Source organism: Pituophis catenifer, unplaced genomic scaffold, assembly GCF_029215685.1.
Source record: "Pituophis catenifer annectens isolate HBS135680 unplaced genomic scaffold, rPitCat1.0.hap2 SCAF_2, whole genome shotgun sequence".
Taxonomy (NCBI): Eukaryota; Metazoa; Chordata; class Lepidosauria; order Squamata; family Colubridae; genus Pituophis; species Pituophis catenifer.
Window position 1 is genome coordinate 54,770,308 of NW_027256882.1, and position 26,936 is coordinate 54,797,243.

Here is a 26,936-nt window from a genome sequence, read left to right on the forward strand (position 1 = left end):
AGACAAGAAGTGCAAGATGAGCATCTTTGAATAGGACTTCTAGATCAAAGTTTCGTCTGAGACTAAAACACATGAAGAACGGTTACAGGAACTGGGCATGGCTAGTCTAGTGAAGAAAAGGACCAGGGGAGACATGATAGCAGAGTTCCAATATTTGAGGGGCTGCCACAGAGAGGAAGGGGTCAAGCTATATTCCAAAGCACCTGAAGGCCAGACAAAGAATAATGGATGGAAACTGAACAAGGAGAGATTCAACCTGGAAGTAAGGAGAAATTTTCTGACAGTGAGAACCATCAACCAATGGAACAGAAGTTGCCTTCGGAGGTTGTGGGAGCTTCATCACTTGAGACTTTCAAGAAGAGACTGGACTGCCATCTGTCAGAAATGGTGTAGGGCAGTGGTTCTCAACCTTCCTAATGCCACGACCCTTTAATACAGTTCCTCATGTTGTGGTGACCCCCAACCAGGGGTGGGTTCTAAATTTTTTTACTACCGGTTCTGTGGGCATGGCTTATTTTGTGGGCGTGGCTTGGAGGTCATGTGACTGGGTGGGCGTGGCTAGCTGATCATGTGACCGGGTGGGCGTGGCTAGCTGGTCATGTGACCGGGTGGGCGTGGCTATGTGTATAGGGACTACTCAGAGGGCTGAAAAAAGTCATTTCTGACAGGTCCTCGCACTTTTGATTGGTCCTCACACTTATGACCATCCTCACATTTATGCCCGTGCAGCATTCTTAACAACCATGTCACTCATTTCACAACTGCTTCTTTTCACCATGGTGATAAGATAGGGCAAAAAACGTAAAATGTGAGGATAGTCGTAAATTCGAGATCTGGTCAAAAGTGCGAGGACCAGTCAGAAATAACTTTTTCAGCCCTCTGAGAAGTCCATATGCATAAAAGGATACAGCAATAGAGAGGGATGAAGGAAGGGAAGGGAAATTAGAGTAGGAGTGAGGGTAAGAGAGGGAGGAAGAGAGGAGGAGAAGGAGAAAGGAAGTAGGAAGGAGAAGAAGAGGAGGGGAAGAGAAAGTAAGAAGGAAAGAAAAGAGAGAGGTGGTAGGTTTGAGGAGAAAGATTGCTGTACAATAAAAAAGATGAAAGGGAAGAAAGCCAACCCCAAACAAATATAAAGATATTAAGATAAAGAATGAATTGTTAAACTTTAAAGAATAAAAGAGAACAAATATGAATAAATAAAAAGAATAATTAGAAACACACATACAAACATACAATGTATTTTCTTTGAACAGAGTATTTGGCCGGTTCACAAATTTAAACAGTGTTTAGTCATTTCAATTAAATTTACAATTTCTATATTTCCTTTTTGCCATATTTATTCATCTATTTTTGTAAAAAACCAATATTACTCTTCATCCTCATCTCTAATCTTAATCAAATTCAATTTTTCCCTTCTATTCTATATTATACCCCTTCCCATTGTCATCTATTTTTATATCCATCCTCACATTGGTTAATTATGTAATATTACAGTTGTTTAATATAAATTCAACATTTTAATATAAATCAATTAGTTATATAACTACCTTTTTTGTATATTAATCAATATGAACATGAATATTCCAATTATTTCCATGCAATCCAATTTCTTAAAAATCAATTAAATTTACCAATAATAAACCAAATAATTTCCCCCATATATTCCTCCAAACCACAACTTAACCATTTCTGCTTTCAACACAATATACAATTAATAGTATCTCAATTATTACAATTCCTTAGTTAAATAGAGCTTTTTTTCTTTTGTGTTTTAAAATCTTGAACTCTCCTTTTTTTCCCTAAATTTCCCATTGTTTGCACCTACCTTTTTTGGTGAGGAAAAAGAAAAGAAATCTGCCTGCCTAATTTTCCAATGTTGCAGCAACAGCAAAGCCAACAGCCTGCTTTACTTTCAGTTTCGTTTTTCAGCATAGCTAGGGGAAAAAAATCTGCTCCAGCAAGCAGCAGAGCCCTGAGCAAAACAGCTGAGACCAAATCAGCTGAGGGTCGGGAGACGATCTAATCAAGGGCTAATTAGCCTATGCTGAAGCTCCGCGGGCCAATAAAATTACAAAAAAACATGAACCATTTGTTAAATTGCTGGCTCACCCGCCCCTTGCCCACCATTATTTATTGGCAATAAATAGCGGTGCGGAGGGGCAGGGCAAGCCAGCAATTTAACAAACGGTTTGGCCGAACCCCCTAAACCTGGCAGAATCCCACCACTGGCTATAGGGCGGCCCTTTGAAGCCCCGCGGCAAGAATTTAAAACAGTTTTTTTTCCTCTAGCCATCAGCTGGGACTCAGGAGGCAGCAATAGATTGGGAGTGGGCGGGGTAAGCGAACGGCCGGCGATCCAACAGAGCAGAGAGTGAGGGTGAGTGAAGGTGTGGGGGGGGGCGAGAGAGGGCTTTGGCGACCCTTGTGAAATGGCCGTTCGACCCCCAAAGGGGTCGCGACCCCCAGGTTGAGAACCGCTGGTGTAGGATCTCCTACTTGGGGTGGGGGTTTGGACTAGATGACCCACAAGATCCCTTCCAACTCTTAAAAAAAAAGTTGTAAAAAAAGAAGAAGTGATTCCTACCCTTTAACCTTACTAGGAGTGATCTATAATGGGCTGGCTGACAATCAGCCAACAGATTAAATCCAGTCTAGGCAGAGATGCTTATTACTGAATAAAAAGTTTTACTCCTAGTTCAGTCTGTTTTAGAAGGGTTATTTTCTGCGGATTCAAAACATGGTACCCAAAGCAAATACGGCTCACTGCAGTATCTATTGTTAATGGTGCACACTGGAGGAATTCTCTCCAGAGAATAGTGGAAGGCCTGCAGACGAAAGAATGCACTCGTACTTCAGAATTTCAGAAAGGAGCAGAAAGTGATAATCATACATCCGTATAATGAATGGTAATGAAAGTATAAATATTCAAACCTCAAGTTACTTCCCCACCCTTCTACTGTCATTATCTTCAAGAAGGAACCATCCAAGTGAGAAAGAAACAAATTATGTTGCTACAGAAATTTTGATAAGATTTACTGAGAACCCAGGCACTTCAAGGTTGCCTTTTTAGAGGCCAATCTAGTTTACTAATGTGTTCCCAGCTCCTCTAAGAATTTGTTTCCTGACAATTCACCCTGAAAGATCAGTTCCATAGATTGGTCCTTGGATTTTCACAGATTAGTAACGAGGTGTTTTTATATGTTTACATTCAGTGCATTAGTTGGAATTGCTGCTGAGTCATTCTTTACTTGCAACTACATTAGCCATTGTGTCCTGAGATAAGCTACCTTGAAAGAGGGTTTGTTGGAGCAAAATGTTGCAATTTTAATTGGTGTATGCTACTGGAGTGAAACTAATCAGTGTTTGTTATTGAAGAGATCCTGTTGAAGAGTCAATAAGGCCCCTTCCCATACTCAAAAGTCTTCATAGGTGGTCAATTAATTTTTAGACCCGATTCAGAAAATTTAAAACTTAGGATCTAGCTACTTGAGGTAATTACTCACCCTTCTCCTATAAACCAACCCAATTGTTAAGATCTGCAGGAGAAACTGTATTCCATTTTCCTCACTGATTTTTCTTATAGATTATAGATTCTGCCCCTTTGGAACAGTTGGTTGATATGTAGTTTCTGTAGTTGCATCTTTAAAACTGACATAAACATTTCAAAGGAATAATTGTTTCTCCAACTTTGCACTTTTCCAAAACTTCTAGTAAAACATTTACTAGATTGTTAAAGGCTTGAGAAGGACTGTGAAATCAGTATTCAGGGCAAGAAAATTATGCTATATGCCTTTTTCTCTTACTTGAAAGATCTGTTGAATACCACAGTCTACAGGTAGTCCTCGACTTATGACCACAATTGAGCGCCAAATTTCCATTGCTAAGCAAGACAGTTGTTAAATGAGTTTTGCTCCGTTTTCCTTTCTTACCACACTTGTTAAGTAAATCACTGCAGTTGTTACTAACTTTAGTAGTATGGTTAAGCGAATCTGGCTTCCTCATTGACTATTGTCAGAAGGGTGCAAAAAGGCCTGACACTGCAGCCATCATAAATACATGCCAGTTGCCAAGTGCGCAAATTTTGATCATGTGACAGTGCTGCTAAATGAAGTCACTAAATGAATGGTTGTAAGTCAAGGACTACCTGTACCTGTAAGCTAGTCAAGATACAACATGAACAAACTGGATCAAAGAAGATATTATATACTGTTAAGATCAGTCAAGAACAATGTCTCAATAGTTTCCAGGTGGATTTCAGCCTAACTTTTTTAAAAAAAATTATAAGGCTAACATTGACCTTATCTACTCCACCATTATCATCCAGCTGGTGGGTGGTTAAGTCATTAATAGGGCCAACTTTTCATTGGCTCAGAGGTGGACAAATGACACATTATTCCAGTTGAGCTGTGGGCCAAGGGAAAAAATTGTACAACAGCTCCAAGCATTCTTTACATATGAATAAACTTACACCTGCTGAGTATAAATCTTTGCCTTGAAAAGGAAGGAAGGACAATGTGCAAGGATGAATGAGTAAAGGAGAGCTCTAGGGCACATTGTTGGTATAAACAAATAAAGGCTTCGCCGTGCCTTTATTATTTATAAATAACTCAAGGGAGGAAAGGTACCTAATACTCCTCCCTCCTATTTTCCCTCAACAGGTGCATTGGGCTGAGAAACAATGTTCCAAGTCACCAGGCTGGTTTTTTATGCCTAAAGTAGAATTAAAACTCATCTCCTCATTCTGAGGCCAGGACCTTAACCACTAGTTTAGATTTTCTTTTTCCTAAATCTTACTTCAATCACTTTTGCTAATTACATATCACTTTTTTTTGACACATTATAACTTTTGTTTACCCTAACAGAAAATAACATGGTGGATACGTATGAAATACACTTCCTGTATATTATAATTATGTTTATCCCACAAGCATAAATACACCTTGGCCTTTTTTTTTAAAAAAAAAAAAGTATGTTTAAGTTCATTTCAGCTCTTCAATAAATTTCATCTGTCTGCTCCTCCATGCTTCCAACAAGGTCATCATCATTCAATCTAATGGAACTGAAGTCTGACCTTACTCTTCACTCAAATTCTTAGATGGGGTCGCATCCTGAAACACTAAAGCCAACTCAATTATTCTGTTTTAACAGTAAAATCTCCACATCAGGAAGGAAGGAGTGGAGGTTTTTTTTTTAACTAACTATAGTATCGCTAAGTATTGCTGCAATGTCCACAAGAAAAAAACTGGTTACAGAATTATAGATGTCAACTGGTGCCAATTTTTTGGAGATATCAATAACAATTATTGGAAAAATACATTTACTCACATACTTATCGGCTCTCCACTCATGTAAATTAGGGAATGACCCTAACGATTTGAGATTATGTATTTACATAACAGGGATGTTACTATTCATGATTAATGTCAGTATTATTTTTAATTTATTCTATGTCTATTGCTGGTCGAGGACCGTAATAAAGTTTTATTCAAAGTTTTTAACTAACTAACTCACTCACTCACTCTCCGTATCTCTCTCTCTCTCTGTGTGTGCTAATTTTGCAGGCAAAGCAACCATAAATGCAAGCCTGATGAACTTGGCCAGCCCCGTCGCTCTTAACCAGGTTTTGCTGACGTCTCGCTGCCGCCTCTTGTAGCGCTGTTGCTGCCGCTCCTGCCGCAGAAAGCCGGATGGGAGAGTCACTATGGACGTGCAAGTCGCGCCGCTGAGATCGTGGGACGATTTCATCCCGGGCCACGACCGCTTCGCCGTGCCGGATTTCAAAGACATCTCCAAATGGAACAACCGGGTGGTCAGCAACCTGCTCTATTACCAGACCAATTACCTCGTGGTGGCTGCCGTGGTGTTTTCCATCGTGGGGTAAGCGCGCGCCTCGGAGGATGAGTGGCGTGGAACCCCGGGAATAGCTTTGTCCCCTAAAGCTAAGCAGGGCAACGCGAAGATATATATATATATATATATATATATATATATTGCCCCCTGCCCCCCATTACAGAAGGATCGCCGTGGGGAGGGGAAAAAAAAGGACGGCATCGCTTGCAATGGGATTGCGCTTAGGCTGCCATTCTGATGTGGGAAGCAGCCCTTATGGAGTAATAAGGCTTCCGGTTTAGAAGAGCTGCTCCCAAAATGCCTCGAACCATCTTCCCCCACCTGGAGCACCGCGGCCCCGTTGCAGTGACAACTCCCAGAATTAGGCCTACCTTCCCCGTTTTTAAGATGGAGGGAATATAACGTGTGCGCAGCTGTTTGCCCTCGTGCATTTCCTAAAGTTAAACGAGGCTTGGTGGTAAAGCAGCGAATGAGATGGTTTCAACAAGAGAGAGTTGGGCATGTTTGAGAATCTTGGATGTAATCTCAGGATAAATATTTAGATACAGTAAAGGCAGTCCGGTTTTCATTTTCAACCTTCCTTTTATAATTTTTTTTAAAAAAGAAGCTATTTGTGCTTTATGTAATAAACTGCAAGAGATGCAGCTCCAGCAAAAAAAAATAAAAAAAAAATTAAAATTCCATTTTAAGAGTTGCCACATAAGGTTTTTGGTTTGCAGGCTTTCTAAGGTGTGGTTTGAGGTGGAGCAAGTAAACATTAAGTTTCTCTTTGGAGGCCATTGATGACCTAGGATGTGACTAATAGTATATATTTTGGCCATCAAGTGGCCTTTAAAGGGATTATCAAAAAAAAAATTCTTTAGTTTAAAATGGGTGTCTCTCTTTTTAAATGCAGCTGTATCTTTAAAATAGTGTTTTGTTTCTGCAGTGCTCATGGGAGCACTAAAGATGAAATCATCACAGTGCTACTTTGTGTCTAGGGTATGTTTAGTATTTCAGTAGCCTTATTGATTAGTGCTACTTGAAAAAGTAAATGATGTGTCACTGTTTAAATAATTCAGCATTTCAAAAGCATTTCTCAGTTAATAACTATGGCGACATGACCTTTTGAGGGGATATAACTCTCCTTAAACATGAACACAATTTCCTCTGGACTTGAAAAAATTATGAAATATGAAAATGCATTTGGTGCTACCATTGTATAAATAAAATGCAGCCAGATCACAGGTGGGTTCTACTTACCTTTACTACTGGTTTGCAACGGGATTGCAAACCAGTCCGAACCGGGGGCAACCCACCACTGAGCCAGATAATACATATTCAATATAACCAATGAAATTTGTTGAGTAATATTTTTGTCTTTGTGGAACATGCATTTATAGGTAGTCCTTGACTTACGACCAATGGAGTGCAAAAGCAAGACAGTTAAGTGAATTTTGCCCTTTATGGTTTTTCTTGTTACAGTTAAGTGAATTGCTGCAATTTGTTAAGTGAATCTGGCTTCCCCATTGATTTTGTCAGGTGGTTGCAAAAGATGATCACATGACCCCGGACACTGCAACCATCATAAATTCAGGCCACTTGCCAAGAATCCAAATTTTGATCATGTGACCATGGGGATGCTGCAACGGTTGTGTGAAAAATATTTTTTATTTATTTATAAAATCTATTGGCTGCCCATCTTACCTTAGGGTAACTCTGAAAGGCTTACAGTTACATATAAGCTAAAACATAAAAAGTTAAAAACAAACATTAAAAATGGTCAGATTTTCTGTGCTGGTGTAATTTCGAACTGTTGCTAAACAAATAGTCATAAGTCAAGGACTATCTGTACTTCAAATGGAGGGCCTGGTGGCTCAGCAGACTGATAGCATTGTGATTAACACCAGCTGCCTGCAATTACTGCTGGTTCGAATCTCTCCAAGGCTCAAGGTTGACTCAGCCTTCCATCCTTTCTAAGGTAGGTAAAATAAGGACCCAGATTGTGGGGGCAATAAGCTGACTTTGTATAAATATACAAAAGTATGAAGGCTATTGCTTAACGCATTGTAAGCCGCCCTGAGTCTCTGGAGAAGGGCGGCATATAAATCAAATTTAAAAAAAAAATACTGCTTAAATATTGTATGTTAATATATAAAATATATTCTATGTGACATAATATTGTATATCAACATACAATAGTCTATAACTAAAAGATATGTTATATAATGGAATGTGCACCTGCAGGAATGGGGGGAAGGGGTTAGCAACACAGGGCTTTCCCAGAGATCTGCCCAAATTCAGAGACTCCACAGTCCCAAGATGGATTAGGGAGGGGAAAGAGTTTAAGGTAGCAGCACCCTAGAATCTCTTGGTATATCTAGTAGATTAGAAGATTATAGCTTTAGTTTGGCAAGTTTCTGTCCATTAGGTGTAATTAAAGGATTGGATTCAATTGGATTTTGCTGTCTTGTTTCAGGCTTGGGCCTGGCAAGTTAACAGTAAAATATTATACCCTATTTTCCCCAAAATAAGACATCCCCTGATAATAAGACCAATTGGGCTATTGAGCGCATGGCAATAAGGCCAAGTGCTTATTTCAGGGTTCAAAAAAATATAAGACAGGGTCTTATTTTCGGGGAAACACAGTATAGATATTGTGGTAGATCGTGATTTTGATTTCAAACTTGTTTTTCAACCTTAAATAATAGTATAAAAGCAGCATATTCATAACATCTCCAATATTTTCTTCATGCTCTATGCTGTTTTTTGGCCAATTGTTTTTTGGCTAATCAGATATGTTCTAAGTTCCTTCATTTGGATAGAGGACAATGGCTGTATACCAGAAAATGAGAATGCCATTACTTTTAGTAATGGTTATATACTAATGGTTATATTCAGAAGTGGATATCAATTTACCCTGTTTCCCCTAAAATAAGACATCCCCTAATATTCAATCGGGCTTTTGAGCACATGCACTAAAATAAGCCCCCCTTAAAATAAGCCCTCTCTGAAAATATTTAAATGCATGGGCAGCCGGTCCCCACCATTTCCTCTGGTTTCCTCCACATGCCCCAAAATAATAACACCTCTCCGAAAATAAGGCCAAGCGCTTATTTTGGGGTTCAAAAAAATATAGGACAGGGTCTTATCTTCGGGGAAACATGGGTAGTTTGCTACTGGTTCGTTCATGCGCAGAAGCTTCTGCACAGAAGTGTCCAGGCGGGTGGGCAGAGTTTCCCGCCACTGCCGCTACCGGTTCGCCCAATCTGGGACAAACTGGTAGCAACCCACCACTGGTTATATTGGTGTTTGTTTAAAGTGACTGGAGTCTAATATTGCGACTAATATCTTCTTCTCTAAAATTGAATTGGTATTCTCTACAGCATATGTGATCCACAGTACTGCTTTATAATGCCCCCACCTCAGATAATTTATTTATTTATTAATCAAATTTCTATACCGCCCTACTCCCGAAGGACTCAGGGCGGTGAACAGCCAAGATAAAATACAGATAATACAAATATTAAAAGTCCCTTAAAATTATTAAATATTTTGGCCGAAACACAGATTAAAACACCCAATTTATAAGATCAAACGAATTAAAAATTTAAAAGAGGAGAGTTAGGCCAGGCCTGCCTGCTGAAATAAAAAAGTTTTGAGAGCACGACGAAACGTATGCAGGTCCGGGATCCTCCGTATCTCTGGGGGGAGCTCGTTCCAGATGGTAGGTGCCCCCACAGAGAAGGCTCTCCCCCTGGGAGAGATAATGTTGGTTTGTTTCTTTGAAATGATTATATCACAACTATCTGCCCTCAACATTTATGACCGCTCACAGAAACAAAGCGGGCCTTTGAATATTTCCGTTGATGGGCAAGAGACTATATGAGAAGTCAATTTTTTATGCATGATGTTTCTAAACCACCGATAATTTTACAGGTCACCGCTTGAAACTTGGCACCTTGCTACATTCAGGATGGTCTTCTCCAAATAGAATTTGATCTGAAGAGGATGCTATGAGTTCTTACCCATAGAGAAATCAAAGGGGTTGGAAACCCAGAAAATGACATTGACATTGGCAGCCCCCTCTGGGGTTAGTCTACCCCCCCATTCATTTATCCTTTCATTTGAAGACTTTCCTCTTCTGCAGGGCTTCCTTGGAGTGGTTTTGGATTCTTAAGATCATGCAGATAACTATATTCGTAGGAACCCTTCCAGCAGTTATTGATACTTATAGTATTATGGGGGTTTGTACAGCCAAAATACTGGGCTGGGTTTATCATTTTTATTTTCTAAATATAAATATGGGGTCTATCAGGAAGCTAGAGGCATTCTGAGCCACAAAAACGATACTAAATTTAAGTTTGTAGCTTGAAACTTCCGCTGTGGGTGAGCAGGAAGCTAGTGGAGGTGCCTGCATTGCTTTCTTGTGGTTCATATAACCAGCATTCTGCTTGCTGCTATATGTAGGTTGGAGTGTCAAAATAAAATGTATTGGAGAATGTTTTCTATTTCCTGTACAACAGATGTTAGAAGTTAATCCAGTATCAGCTCGTTCGTTTGCTTGTTTATTCAGAGGAACCTTTAGCATGGGTGAAATGCTCCCAGTTCGGACCGGATTGCCCGATCCGGTAGCGATGGCGGCGGGTGGTTTGGAGAACCGGTAGCAAAAATCCCTGCAAGCCCCCACCCCCCCCCCCGTTCCCAGCTGAGCCGCGCTCAGAGGCTTTTTTTTTTTTACTTTTAAAAGCATTTGTTCTACAACCTCTTCGGCCAAAAAAATGCTTTTAAAAGTAAAAAGAAAAAGCCTCTGATAATCACACAGCTCAGCTGGGATCGTCAGAGGCTTCTAAAAGCATTTTTTTTCTGCAGCCTCTTAAGGTTGTAGAAAAAATGCTTTTAAAAGTAAAAAAAAAAAGGCCACGCGCACCCAGTCACATTACCCACCACCACCACCAAGAAGCCGCGCCCACAGAACCGGTAGTAACAAATTTTACATTTCACCACTGCTTTAGCATATTTGTTGCTGGTTTTGTGGTGCCACCAGCTGACTTTTGATGCAACATTTTCCACCCAGGGACACCTTTTATTTCTGAGCAGGAGCACAGAGCATCCATCAGTTGATTATTGATACTGGATACTTTCCTCTCCTGGCTCTTCCTGCCGTCACTATATATAACAAATAAATAAACAAACCTGTTCCTCAGTAAGGAGAACTAACGTTCTTCTCAAGTCTCCGGTTTGAACATTGTCTGCATAACATCAACCTCAGATTACCAGAGTACTACCACGGTACTCTATATCTACAAAGAAATTTGTGCTGGCTGATAATACTCAGTAAATCTCTCTTGACAAGAACTATATTTATGGGGGGATCATATGAGTAACCTTGCTTCTGATATCATCTATGGTATATAATGACTATAGCTTGGAGAACTTCAGATGATATCAGGCCTGATGGATTACTTACCTTCAATAAGATGGTATCAATACTGAATGTCTGCCGTTGGAGAAGAAGCTATTTTGCAATGGCTTAACATTCTTTAAAAGTAACAATGCATACAGACTCCCTGATTCAACTGTTGCTCTTGCAAGACCAGATAATTGTAGGAAGCATACAGGGATAGGTTTGATAGGTGCTACACTGCTTCTTTTCTCAGTTTCGGAATGCGCTAGCAATTTAAGTTCGGGGAAGAAAGTTTCCTGCCAGTCCAGGGTTTGCAATATTTATTCATTTATTTGGTAATTTATTTAATGAGATTTATCATTGTTGTTGTCGTCAGCCATTCCGTCGTGTCCAACCCTCGGCCACTCCATGGACCAGCACTCTCCATGCCCCTCTGTCTTCTCTCAGATCTGCCACGGTCATCTCGATGTCATCTTTTATAGCAGGGGTGTCAAACTCGATTTCATTGAGGGCCACATCAGGGTTGTGTTTGACCTCGGGGGCCTGGGATGGGCGTGGCCAGCTCGACGTCCTGCAGCCCGCGCATGGCCCTCCCGAGCTCCGTTTTCGCTGGCAGAGGGCTGCAGGAGGACATCGCAGCCGAAAAGGGAGCTCGGGAGGGCCTCCTGCAACCCTCTCCCGAGCTCCATTTTCGCTGGCAGAGGCACTGCGGGCTGGTCCTTCACTGTTTCCAGGGTGGCCCCATGGGCCAGATCTAAACACCCATCTGGCTCGTGGGCCTTGAGTTTGACATTCCTGTTTTATAGTGTCCAGCCAGGAGGTACTAGGATGGCCCCTTTCTCTTTTTTCTGCTGATCATTCCCAGCAAGATTGACTCTTCAAATGAGTCAGCTTTCATGACATGACCAAAGTATGACAGTCTCTGTTTGGTGACCTTGGCTTCAAGTGATATTTTTGGTGAGGTTCGGTCTAGAACTTCTTTGTTTTTGTGGTTTTTGCAGTCCATGGGATGCATAATAGTCACCTCCAGAGCACCACAGTTCAAAGGCATCTACCCTTCTCCTATCTACATTTTTCAGGCCCAGGTTTCACAGCACAAGTAGCAATTGGAAAAATTATTGTGTTAACTAATCTGAGTTTGGTTGTGAGGCTGATGTCTTTACTCTTCCAGACATTGTTCATGACAGACATTGCAGTTCTTCCAAGTGTCTTCTGATCTTGGGATGCAGTCACCACTTTAGTTGATTTGGTAGAGCCCATGAAAATGATTCCAATTTACTTTTTTTCCCCTAGTTTGTTGTTCAGTAAATTTTAAAAGTAATATGCCATTCAAATATTCATCCATTTTTTGCTATGTGCAATGTAAGTTAGCTTATGTCTTGTTTCTAATTGTTTCACATCATTTGGTAAGGTACTTTCTGTTTTTAAACCGCTTTTCATTTGATGCAAGAAAGATAAATAACCTTCTCATAAATGCTTTATTAGCCTCCCATATTGTGATTTAGAAGTTTCAGAAATTAAATTCCTGTTGACTTTTCAATTTATGTTGACACATATCTTTAATGTTGTCTCGAAAACTTAATAAATGGTTTTTATTACATTTGTTCAATCTGGAGATTTCCATGTTCAGTTTTACAATATTGGATTATGATCTGCATATATAGATGGTGCCACTTCTACATCAAATCAACCATGAATCTGAACTCCAACTCATATATTTTGGATTCAGGAATAAAATTTGTGACTGAAGAGTAGTAAATATACTTTGTTTATTGTCTCTGTTTTGGATATGTGGAGATACAATGTCATATAGTTTGGGACAATGTGAATAAATTTTTAAATAATACTATTTAGTAAAGCTGATTTATCCAGAAGAGAGTGTAGGAAGAAATATCCATCTGGTTCAGTTCCAAGCTGGGAGAAAGGCATTGGAGACAAAATGGAGGCTGGCGGCTGATTGGAAAAAGAGTCCATTTATGGTACAGCTGACAAAATGGAGTTATGAGTGAGAGGTTTTTATACCTTCTTTGGGCTGTGCACTTGAACTTCCTGTTCCTGTTCAAGAACATGTATTCTATTGGCTGTTGTCAGACTCCCATGGGGCCAATAGGGGTTATGTAGGGGTCATAACTGGCTCTATAGGCAAAGTACAAATCCTAGATGTTTGTCTCAGGTAAGATTGGTTGAAGTCTCTGAGGGTGATGTAATGAAGGGGCGTGGGGCAATTCCTATTGTGCCTAATCCTATCTTTGTTCAGACCTTGCAGGGAATTTCAAAATATCCTGTCTTGAATGGATTTCTGCCTGCAGTATTTGCTTTGCCTATGAATAGAGCTACCTAGATACTTGGCTTCTTTCAATAAGCTCCTTATCCCTTAAGTGCTGACATCTGCTGAGGCTATTAAGAAAGGTGGGGGCTGCTTTCTGTCTCCAAGAGCATATGTCTCCATTTCTCCCTTTAGTGAAATATAATATTCTGCCTTTTTAATATTCCTCAAAATATTTCATTCTTCAAGGGGGGGGGGTTTAGCTTCCCGCAACAGAATAAAACACATTTGTATCCCAATTTTTAAAATATCATTTATATTTAAGAGTTAGAAATGGTTCATAACCCTTATTGGCCTTCTTAATAACTTCTTAATAAAAATTATAATTTCTAAATTGCAAAGATTCAAATCTTTGATTACAATGAAATGTACATCCAAATTGTAATATATGCTGCCAACTCAGCTATTCATTTTCTGCATTCCTTGAGCACCAGAAGCAGACCACTCAAAGGAAAAGTCTAGTCTGTTAGTAAAATGACTAATAGCAATTTTGAATCATTGAGTCATATTGGGATGATTGGGAATTACAGGCATTAAACCTACATATCTCACTTCTGCGGTTGTGCTGGTTTGGGATAGTGAGAATTGGAAGTTATTGTCTGGCACATCTAGAAGGATCTGATTGGGGAAAAACTGATTTAAACACTATTTTTAAAGATTTTAAACTAGCTCTATAGGATCCTTGAAAATCTGAGTTGTTTCTATGACCTTGGTACACATCCTTAATTGGCTCTGGGAGGCTCAAAAATTATGAGAACCAAACAAATTTTCCTCATAATAATGTAGTGTAGTCCTCATAATAATGTAGTAAGTCACAAGACAGCTGATACTGACAAATTGTAGCTTGTGCGTTGAGTACCAAACGAACAATGAGTACCAGGACAATGCGTCAGAATGTGTTGAGTACCAAATTCGATGAGCTTCAAAGCAGTTGAGTACCAAGGTACCACTGTATACCATATAAATTACATTTATTAAGGTAGAACATTTTAGATTGTACATAGAAAGGTCCATGCCTTTTCTATGAATTGGAGAAGAGAGGGCAGTCATGCAGTCTTGAAACAAGTTGCAGCTGTTTTAAAAACAATTTCACACTCATACATGCTCCAAACCACCTTCTCAGAATAGAATTCAAAAGACCGCATAGCCATAATAGATAGGGAAAATAAAATGATGAAATAAATTTCAGTGTGGATAGTTCTGAGAACAACTCCTGGAATTGTTTACTTCGAACTATTTTAAAAATAAGATTCCATATGGTCACACACTAGATCAACCTACAAACATTTATGCAGTTAAATATTCTGAATGGCTAATCTTGGGACATGTTAATCGCTTACCATTAAGAGGGTATTTGTTGTTACAAAGTTTTTAAAAACCTAATCTTGGTTATGTTGTTTTATTCAGATGACATCGCTAACTGTAATGTTGGAATCAATAACACATTCAATTCAAGAGACGTAAATATCAGTTTGAATTGCCCATGTATACTATTCCATCTTATTGTGGTTTCTATTTCCATTCACTGTCTCGAAAAACTAGAACGTTTAATGTTGACTCACTGCAGGGAAACATATGGCAACCTAGTAAACCTTTCCTGATCTCTTTCTGCCAAATCTAGTAAGGTTGCCAGCTGTCATTATGATTACTGCTTTAAAATGTGCTGAATCTTTCTAGGCAGGAAATCATCCTTGCCTAAGAAGAATACATTATTTTAAATAAAGCAGCCAGAGAGAAGAAATCATGGTGCTTTTATTTTATTTATTTGATTTACATGCCAATCACACTGTCGAGCAACTCTAGGCAGTTTACAATGTCACGAAATAATGAGAATATTAAAAAAAAAAAGCATTAAAAGTGAAAGCTTTCCCTGCCTTATACTTATTTACTTGAGTTCATATCAGGGATCAGTCAGATCCACACCTGGTCTTTCTCTTCTGGTGCTCCAGGCAATGTTTCTGATGCTTCACCTCCGAGGATTTGCAGGAAAGTAACGTACACCCTGAGACTGTCACGTTGAAAGACAATCGGCAACCTGTCAAAATATTGAAAAACATCCTAAGCAACATCTGAAGGTGCTTCGGATCCATCAGGTGCCTCATGGGTGCTGCCCCATTTGGGGGGGGGGGTTTCCTAAATAGCAGTTAATTTTGCTTAGACCAGAAGTGACCTGACCATGCGTGACAGGGGATTCAGTACGATGTTCTTTGTGACAAATGTGAGTGTTAATATACAACCACCTTCATGTGTCAGACCAGAGTTTCTAGCAGCTGTAAAATGATTGGTCAGGGCTCGGTCAATGGTTCCATTAAACAATCCTCTGAAGTTGATTAATCTGAGAGAGTGGGCCTCCTCTTTGCCTCTCTGGCATGTAGCAAGGTCAAAAATTACTGTCTCCAAAATGTGGTAGCTCAGGTGTAATGTGGAAGCCAAAAAACAATGTAATTTCGTATCAGTTGAGTTAAATTCCTTGCTCTGCATCCTGCTAGAAATGTGATATTTGTACTGCATTAGTTTGTGACTCGCCAAACTAATAGCAGCTCATCAATCAATGCTTCTAGGTGTAGGTATTTATTTAGCATATGGCATACAATGTCAGGGAAATCTACACATGCTGGACATAATTCAGTCTTGACAACCTAAATTGCTAGTTCATTCGGCACTTCCGTGCCTATCCTTGGTGTACCACAGGGGGAGAACTAGCTTACACCAGCAAACTAGTGGCATTCAGGTTGCTGACTCTTCCAGGTTCCCCCACCGGTCTCTTCTCGCTTCTTCATCGTGACTTGTGTCATGATGGCTCATGTCCAGCCAGGTCAAGTGCTGGTTTCTGCACTCTGCGCACACAAACACAGCTAGGTTTTTCCCACTGAAGTGGTACCCATTTATCTACTTGCAGTATCACATGCTTTTGAATTGCTGGGGTGGGCAGGAGCCAGGGAGCATGCAGTGGGAGCTTGGCTCATCTTGCAGAGCCGGTCTCGAACGGCTGGAGTGCAGACCATTAAGCTGCTGTGCCACCGCATCCCTTAGGTCAGGGGTGTCAAACTCGATTTCATGGAGGGCCGCATCAGTGTTGTGTTTGACCTGGGGGGCCAGGGTGGGTGTGGCCAGGGTGGGCCTGGCCAGCTCAATGTCACTCATGTCGGGGGCGCCTGTGGTGGCCCGAGCACTCTGCCAGTGAAAACAGGCTCCCGAGCTCCATTTTCAGCTGCGACAGCCTCCTGCAACCCTCTGCCAGTCAAAATGGAGCTCAGGAGAGCTGCGTGCAGCCCTCGCAAGCTCTGTTTTCGCTAGCAGAGGCACCACGGGCCAGTACTTTACTGTTTCCAGGGCGACCCTGTGGGCCAGATCTGGCCCCCAGGCCTTGATTTTGACACTCCTGCCCTAGGTGTAGATTAAATATGTACACGTAGATTAGGCTCTGGACAACATTAGAAAGATAGCTTTGCATGTTGTTCAACTAATCCCCTACCGAGTCTTGGCCTAATATTTCAGAGCTAACTTTTAAACTAAGTTGTTTGCGATAATTTTTTTTTTTTTGTACTAAATGCAGTATACAAAGCTTACATTTTTAGAGCAACATTCCCTATGAAATAAATATACAGCAGTGATTTCTGCCTGGAGTTAACTGTTCAGTTTTTCCAGGCAGAATTTCCAGAAAGGTTTTTTTTCCCTTCTCTAAATATAGCTGACCAGAAGTGACTCAGACATTGAACAGAGACTGCTTGTAGTACGACGCTCTGGATTTCAAATGAGTGACAACAACAGGTGATCAACAACTGTTGTGAAGGAAAAGTGATTGACACTTGCTAATTCCAGCTGTATCTGTGGCATCCAATATTTTGACAATCTTAAACGAACTGAACCCTATTGGTTGTTTATGAGAGTGGACACTAGTGGACGTGTCATAGCAGGCAGTGTTCCAGAATTAGCTTTGGACAGGACATCAAGAATGATTCATTCACAAACTGGGCAGTTTAGAACAGGACATATTTCTTTGCCCAGAACATAGCTGGCAACCCAAATATACTTCATTGTACAACATTATTACAGATGTTTCACCATGACCATAGTCAAAAGTCCAGTGGTCTGTTCTTCCGTGTTGTCTCGTAAGAGTTGCCTTTGGTTTATTATCCTTCTTTGACTAAACAAAGATAGATGATGATATTATTTTCCAAAATTTTTCCAATAATTTACCTACGATCAGTGGTCAAACTAAGTTTCCTTTGATGCAGATAAGGAAGATGACATTTGTGGATCTAATGCAGCCTTCCCCAATTAAATGTCTGCCATACTGTCTAGGGATGATGTGACTTGTCATTTGGCATTTCTGAAGGATGTTTTAGAGAAAATTGAATAAATACTTGAATTAGATACACACCCACACAGAGAGAGAGAGAGCATTGTATAAATGAAGACAACAGTTCAAGAGTCTTGGTGTATATATTTTTCATTGTTAATCATTCACTAACTATACTTCTCTGCCATTTGGAGTTTAAATACCAGTAGTTACTTCCTGAGCTATGTTAGGTTTTTAGGATGCAAATAACTTTGAAACCATCTTATTTATTTGAATTGTAATGCGGTGTGTTTGTATTCTGCTGTTCGATTTAATTATAAATATTTTTCAAACGTGTATTCCATCTGATTCCCAGTGACTTTGGGCAGCTTTCAACAATCTGCATTAACAGAAGGATTAGGTTGCATTAACAGAGGGATAGAATCAAGATCACATGAAGTGTTAATGCCACTTTATAAAGCCATGGGAAGACCACACTTGGAATACTGCATCCAGTTTTGGTCGCCACGATGTAAAAAAGATGTGGAGACTCTAGAAAGAGTGCAGAGAAGAGCAACAAAGATGATTAGGGGACTAGAGACTAAAACATATGAAGAACAGTTGCAGGAACTGGGTATGTCTAGTTTAATGAAAAGAAGGACTAGGGGAGACATGATACCATTGTTCTGATATCTCAGGGGCTGCCACAAAGAAGAGGGAGTCAAGCTATTCTCCAAAGCACCTGAGGGCAGGACAAGAAGCAATGGGTGGAAACTAAACTCACAGGCGGTCATACAGCTCAGAGACAGAGAGTCTGAAGCCAAGAGGCTCAATGTTTCTACTTGGGTATGAAGAAGCTGGCTTGTCCTGTTGTGCCATTCTCACTTGTTCTGCCCTGTTCACCATTGTCCATATCTTTGCAGGTTTCTGAATCCCCTGAATATGCTGCTTGGCATCCTTGTGGTGATCCTGGTCTTCACAGCATTCGTGTTTGCATCCCACAAAAAAGACTTCATTTGCAAGTTTAAGAAGCACTACCCTGCTGCCTTTGTCATAGCAATTATGTTACTGAGCTACATCCTGATATCCTTTTTCGGAGGCGTCATGGTGTTTCTGTTTGGAATCACGTTTCCTTTGTTCTGTGAGTTTTTCTTATATTGTCCATAGCCAAGCATAAAACTGAATGTCAGTTCCTTCTGCAGCTGCTTTCATTTCTCTCCGTAAAACGTTAGGTGTCAAGAAACATTTCTCATTAACTGCAAATAGACAGAGACATCAATAGATGATTTTACTGGTGATATTCAGGTGCAGGGGTTTTTATTTACAGTCCAGATGGCAGGGTAACAGTTTTAACGGTGAAGCCTCCAGCCACGTTTAGCAGGATTTTCTTTTGTTTGCCCCCAAGAGTTTTGGGGCTAGATTGGTGGCTGTATGAATTGGATTAATAAATACATAAATACCTGGCTGGCTGTTCATTTAGATCAGAGGTCTTCAAACTTGGCAGCTTTTAAGACTTGTGGACTTCAACTCCCAGAATTCTCCAGCCAGCATAGCTGACTGGAGAATTCTGGGAGTTGAAGTCCACAAGTCTTAAAGCTGCCAAGTTTGGGGACCCCTGATTTAGATGAACTAATATTACATTAATTAGACTAGGCTAGATTGCAGAACTCCCATCACCAGCGGAACAAAAAATCAATAATCTCTTCATTCAGAATCAAGGATCTGAAAAATATAAATGTTACGTTTTGCGTACGCATGATAAGATTTTGTTCCCAAGTGGATTTTGTTTTTCTCAGTGGCTAGGTTAGCCAAAACTGTTGCTAATAGGAGTCTTAGAAAGGATTTACTTATAATTCATAATTTCAACTTGAACAAGAAGCTATTCTGTTACTGTTAACCCAGGATAAAAAGTCTCTCACAAGCATGTAATTATTCCTTATATGAGTACATTGAATGATGTGGTTGACATATCATGTTAAGCTATGATATTGAAACCGTTAATATGCAATAAACCACAGTTCGTTTGGTTCACTCAATGTACTGAGCCAGTGTTTTTCAGCCGTGGCAGTTTGAAGATGTGTGGACTTCAACTCCAAGTTCAGGAGTTTTGAAGTCCAATGTCTTCAAGTCATCAAGGCTGAAAAACACCGCACTAAACCATAAACTTCAGTTCACAAGTTTCAGTCGCTGGGTTCATACAATCCGTTAAGAATGCCAAACCAAACCAAACACTTTAGGATTTAGCATGCTATATGACAATTCTGTCATATAGCATGCTAAGAACACGGTGGCTCAGTGGCTAACCGTGAGATTGTTGATTGAAAAGTCGGCAGTTCAGTGGTTCAAATCCCTAGTGCCGTGTAACAGGGTGAGGTCCCGTTACTTGTCCCAGCTTCTGCAGTTCGAAAGCATGTAAAAAATGCAAGGAGAAAAATAGGGACCACCTTTGGTGGGAAGGTAACAGCGTTCTATGCGCCTTTGGCATTTAGTCATGCCAGCCACATGACCACGGAGATGTCTTCGGACAGTGCTGGCTCTTCGGCTTTGAAACAGAGATGAGCACTGCCCTTAGAGTCGAAAACAACTAGCACATATGTGCGAGGGAAACCTTTACCTTTATGACAATTCTGAAATTCAATAAAAAAAATTGACTGGGTTCACAGATCATACACAAAATGCGGCTCATGGTATTTGTTTTTTTTTACTTGATATATGAATGCATCTTATAGCTTATCAATCAAGATTAATAGCTTAGACTATTGTGGTTTAGTTGACCAATTATGATTTTTTTTTAAAAAAAACTGACTATTGCTTTAACACAGTATGTCAATTGAGCAGTTATGTTGGTTGCCACTGTAACAGTGTCAAGTCTTTTTCGCCAGTTATCTAAGTAAAGAATACCTGTGGTTTACTCTTGTTTTCCTTTCCCTAGTGATGTTTCTTCATGCATCCTTGAGGCTTCGAAATATAAAGAACAAGATGGAGAACAAGATAGAAAGCATTGGTTTAAAGAAGACTCCCATGGGAATTATCCTGGATCTTCTCGAACAACAGGAGGAGACCATTTCCAAACTAGCCGATTACCTGGCTAAAGCAAAGGATTAATTAAACAGGCAGTTTATATTGGGGAATTTGTTCATTTTGTCCAACATCATTTCTCAGTCTGTGAGCGGGAAGTCAATGCAGACTGCAAGAGTTGAAGTATGGCAAAATAAAACACCCCAAGTGGTCCAAGTTTCCTCTGCACAGGGTGGTAGTATCCCGTTTATAACCTGTCAAAAGTGTCTGAGGTACAAATGCATTGGGTAATTTACAGCAGGGGTCTCCAACCTTGGCAACTTTAAGCCTGGTGGACTTCAACTCGCAGAATTCCCCAGTCAGCTTTGGGAATTCTGGGAGTTGAAGTCCGCCAGACTTAAAGTTGCCAAGGTTGGAGACCCCTGATTTATGGCACTCACTAGTGTAGAAAGGTAGACTTAACTTCTTTCAGACTCTTTTATCTCTATGTTAAGTATTTTCCAAACTGCCTATTTTGTGGCCATTCTAAATGCACAGTATTCTTTTGACCTTCAAGCAACATGACTGTGTGCTACTGCACATATCCAAACGACTGTTTTTGAGTGCAAAAATAAATCTTAATTTATGTACATCCTTTTGAGAGGGACGTGGTTTCCCTATGGAGAAATAGAGACCTGCAATTAGAAGTATGATATGCCCATTTTGTTGTGGGATATTTGAATCCGTCTCCCATCTAGCAGCTGAATCCTTCCCCACCTCCCCCTGCATGAGTTGCAAGCTTGCACAGATAACACCTAGCCAATAACATTCCTTCTTTGTTCTTTCTGTATGCATATGAAGAATTGTACTGTTAGGGGCAGATTTTGTAACAGGAGGAACATGACTTTCTGTGCATGCCCACGCACAGGTATTATACATGCTTTAGTAATAATATTTAGTAATTGTCAGGCTTGAGATCTGCCATTACATAGAATTATGAATCTCCTTGAGTGTATGACTGGAAAACCAAATCTTATTGTTTGTTAATATCTCATACTGACACTTGATTTAAATTTTGTGCAAGAAAAATAAATAATATTTAAAATACCACAAACTTCTTCCTTTCCTTTTTCTGTTCCACTTACATGCAACATTATTTATGCTGCAAATAGCAAGTTAGAAAAGAAACTCATCCAATTCTTTCTTTGTGAGACTGATATTACCGTATTTTTCAGAGTATAAGACGCACCGGAGTATAAGACGTACCTTTTAGGGGGGGGGAAGGTGCATCTTATACTCTGAAAAATACGGTAACTAATGTTAGCTCTGTAACTCCCTATCCCTAGCTCTTCCTTCTGGAACTGGAACTAAAATAGTAACATTTTTTGGGAAAGTTACTTGTAAAATGCAACAAATTATTTGTTGGAGAATATGTGTGTGTTTTCCAGCATAAAAAAATGTAGGTCCAGTGACCTACATTTGATTTGCTTGTTGTATTACAATGCATTGGTTCTTCCAATGCATTGGTTTAGTTTAGTTTTCAGCTTTGTCATTTTAATTAAATTACGAAATAGTAAAGTTGTATTTAGTATGTAGAAATGCCACTATAATTTTGAACAATGTTCCCTTCATGTCCTTATTTAAATAGATTTGTCTCTGAAATACAACATTCCAATAAATAGGCACCCCATTTGGTTGACATTTGCTATTGGTACAATTACTTGTATCAGTTTAAGGTAGAGGAGGTCCTTTCAGGCTTTTGTATTACTATTCTATATAAAGTTATAAAGCTACAAAGCTATTCTTATGGAATTGTTATCATAGCAAAATTCCAAAGAAGAGAACCTCCATATTTGGTCTTGGAATAAATTGTACATGTGCTAAAACCAAGTGAAAAGGAGAAGAATAGCAAATAGGTAGCTATTTTAGAGGGGACGTGATGGCTCAGTGGCTAAGACGCTGAACTTGTTGATCAGAAAGTTCGACAGTTCGAATCCCTAGTGCCGGATAACAGAGTGACTCCCGTTACTTGCCCCAGCTTCTGCCAACCTAGCAGTTCAAAAGCACATAAAAATGTAAGTAGAAAAATAGGGACCACCTTTGATGGGAAGGTAACAGCGTTCCGTGCGCCTTCAGTGTTTAGTCATGCTGGCCACATGACCACGGAGTTGTCTTCAGACAGCGTTGGCTCTTCGGCTTAGAAACGGAGATGAGCACCGCCTCCTAGAGTTGGGAAAGACTAGCACGTATGTGTGATGGGAGACTTGTGGGAAAAGTTGTTACTGTAGCTTCACTTTCGGATTTTTTGCTAGCATTTCTTAGTGACTCAATAAAGTAACCTCAGATTGTTTCGGTTTTAGTTTTTGTAGCAAATTAAATGGTTGTTTCACCACTGCTTCATCTGCCTTCAGGGAGAAGCTAATATGTTGGGCTACGAGAACTAGACAACGAAAATTTGGATAACCAGTTGATGGCATCGAGAATCTCAGAAAACTCTGCCATCTAGTGATTATATGTATTTTTGCAGCACAGATCTGGTAGCCCAAATATTGTACCTAATGTAGATAAAAGGCATATTTAAAAACATGGAATAATAAAGTAGTGCATGGAAAGGATTATTGCCTTATGACAAGGAGGACTATAACAATACATGGTAACTGTGATTGCTTGATAGTGCCGACTTTATTCTTGAAGTTTCTTATTGTGCCTATCTGTTCTGTTAGGAGATGTGATTAACCACAGATGTATCATGCAATGATAGGCATTCAGAAACAGAAGGTGATGGCTGACATCTTTTGATGGGGCAATTTTGAATCATGCAAACCAGGCAGGGGTGAAATCCAGCAGGTTCTGACAGGTTCTGGAGAACCGGTAGCAGAAATTTTGAGCAGTTCGGAGAACCGGTAGCAGAAATTTTGAGCAGTTCGGAGAACCGGTAGCGGAAATTTTGAGTAATTTGAAGAACCAGCAAATACCATCTCTGGCTGGCCCCAGAGTGGGGTGGGAATGGAGATTTTGCAATATCCTTCCCCCAGGAGTGGGGAGGGAATGGGGATTGTGCAGTATCCTTCCCCTGCCACGCCCACCAAGCCACACCACGCCCACCAAGTCACGCCCAAAGAACCGGTAGTAAAAAAATTTGGATTTCACCACTGAAACCAGGGTATTCCCTCTGACACTCTTATGGAAGTGAAAGTTGAACAGAATAGGAAAAGTATTGATGCTTTTTGAACTTTGATGTTTTAAAGAACTCCTGAGGATATCACAGACAGCCAAGAAAACAAACCGATGGATTGTTGAACAAATTAATCCAGAGTTCTCAATTGAGGCACAAATGACCAGGCTTCAATTATCCTACTTCTCTTATACCATGCAGAGAGCTCTCTAGAAAAAGGTCTAATCCTGGCAAAGGTGAAAGGAAGGAGAAGAAGAGGACAACCTGCAGCAGGGTGGATAGGCTCTTTTACAATAGCGGAATGCAGTGTTGGAAGAGTTGAAGGAACTGGTGAGGGGCAGACTCAAGTAGAAAACTATGTGGTCACTAAGAGTTGACAACAACTTGATGACATGTAAACCACCTAATCAAGAAGTATGAAAACACTAAACTCTATTTGAAATAATAAAAAAAAAATACTTGTAGCTCAGGTTTTAGATTTTAGAATAGAATAGAATAACAGAGTTGGAAGGGACCTTAGATCAGTGGTGGGTTGCTCCCGGTTCGGTCCAGTTCTTGCAAACTGGTAGTAAAAACAGTGGGAGGCTCCGCCCACCCACCCGGATATCATCATGGATGATCTGCGCATGCACAGAACCCACCCCTGCCTTAGAGGTCATCTAGTCCAACCCTCTGCTTAGGCAGGAAACCCTATACCATTTCAGACAAATGGTTATCCAATCTCGTTTTAAAAACTTCCAGTGTTGGAGCATTCACAACTTCTGGAGGCAATTTGTTCCACTGATTAATTGTTCTAACTGTCAGAAAATTTCTCCTTAGTTCTAGGTTGCTTCTCTCCTTGATTAGTTTCCACCCATTGCTTCTTGTCCTGCCCTCAGGTGCTTTGGAGAATAGCTTGACTCCCTCTTCTTTGTGGCAGCCCCTGAGATATTGGAACACTGCTATCATGTCAACCCTAGTCCTTCTTTTCATCAAACTAGACATACCCAAATTTTGGCAGTGGTTTGCCCTCCAAGCTTGTTTCAATTTAGTTTCTGAACATTTCTGAACAACCAATCAAACAACCAACTGACCACACTGGCACATAAAATATAAGTTAAGGAGAATAATGTCGACCCTGAAGATGACGCATGTTACTTGGAGGCTTGACAAATAGGACAAAAAAATCCTGATGATGTTACCTAGTCTGGTAACAAAACGTTTATGTTCAGAATCCAGGCACTCGGCAACTGACTCATGACAGTTGCATTGTCCCTGGGACATTATCCCTTTTGTGACCTTCTGACAAGCAAAGTCAATGAGGAAGTCAGATTCACCTAACACCAGTGTTACTAACTTAACAACTGCAACGATCCACTTAAAAACTGGCAAGAAAGCTCACAAAATGGGACAAAATTCACTTAATAACTGTCTCGCTTGGCAACAGAAATTTTGGGCTCGATTGTGATTGTAAGTCGATTGTAAGTTACCTGTAATTTAGCGGTTATCCAGATTTTTTGCTCTACCTTCTATTTGTAACTTTTATTGCAACTCTTCACAGGTGATTATACCTGCTTGATGTGCTTGTTTGCCTCTAGCCTGTGGGCAGGGTCACAAACAAATGCAAGCTCCTTACATTATTGTTGTGGTGGTGCCTGAAATGGAACTGAGGTGAGATTGGGAATCAAATCCAGGAGCCATATGCTGAAGGGGTGTTGTCAAAAATCTCCCTGAGTGTTGGAAAAGACTGCCCAGTTCTATCACCCACAAAAAACTGTAGGACTCCAAAGATCACCTAGACCTAAGACAGGGGACTTTATTCCATCCCAGATAAATGGCTGTCCAATCTTTTCTTTAAAATCTCCAAGAATGGAGCACTCACAATTCTGGGATGCAAGCTGTTCCATTGGTTAATTGTTCTCACTTCAGGAATTTTTTCCTTATATATTCAGGTTGGGTATCACTTTAATGAGTTTCTTCTCATTGCTGTTTGTCCTGCCCTCAGGTGCTTTGGAGAATAGGTTGATCTCATTTCTGTGACCGCCCTCAAGTACTGGAAGACAGCTATCATATCACCCATAATCCTTCTCTTTGTTAGGCGAGATATATCTTATTCCCTTAACTATTTATCATATGGTTTAGCTTCCAGACTTCTTACCATCTTGCTCTTTTCTGCACTCTTTCTAGGGTCTCAGCATCTTTTTTTTTTTGTATCATGGTGACCATAAATGGATGCAGTACAGAGGTGGGTTTCAGCAGGTTCTGACAATTTCTGGAGAACCAGTAGCGGAAATTTTGAGTAGTTCAGAGAACCGGTAGTAAAAATTCTGACTGGCCCCGCCCACATCTATTCTCTGCCTCCCACGTCCCAGCTGATTGGGAGGAAATGGGGATTTTGCAGTAACCTTTCCCTGGAGTGGGATGGGAATGGACATTTTACAGTATCCTTCCCCTGCCATGCCCACCAAGCCCATGCCATGCCCACCAAGTGACACCCACAGAACCGGTAGTAAAAAAATTTGAAACCTACCATTGATGCAGTATTCCAAGTGCAGCCTCATTAGTGCAATACAGAGTGATACAGAGTGCAATACAGAGTGCAATACAGAGTGCAATACAGAGTGACAAGAAGTGACACTTCTTGTGATCTTCATGCTGTCCCTTTGTTGATGCAGTCTAGGACTGCATTGGCTTTTTTTTTGGCAATTGGAGCATACTACTGGCTCATACTTAAGTGGTGGTCCACTAAGACGCACAGATCTTTTTCACAATTACTACTGTAGACCTGGGTTATTATCATAGGTACTACTGTTGACCCAAAGATGTGATATGCAGAAATCTTAAAAAGGAACACTTATTTTGAGAAGAGAAACCCCTATTCTATACAGTATGCACTATTTATACAATCTCCATTGCAGTTACCTCAAGCTAAAGACAGATA

At 40.3% G+C, this 26,936-nt stretch overlaps 1 protein-coding gene across 1 annotated transcript; it reads left to right on the plus strand.

Annotated features, from left to right (window-relative positions):
- Positions 1 to 5,688: 5,688 nt before the first annotated feature.
- ARL6IP5 (ARF like GTPase 6 interacting protein 5) lies at positions 5,689 to 21,955 on the plus strand. Its single transcript, XM_070933551.1, has 3 exons — positions 5,689 to 5,877; positions 18,768 to 18,985; positions 20,777 to 21,955. Exons 1-3 carry the CDS (start codon positions 5,702 to 5,704, stop codon positions 20,947 to 20,949), a joined length of 567 nt encoding a protein of 188 aa, XP_070789652.1. The 5' UTR covers positions 5,689 to 5,701; the 3' UTR covers positions 20,950 to 21,955.
- Positions 21,956 to 26,936: the final 4,981 nt, after the last annotated feature.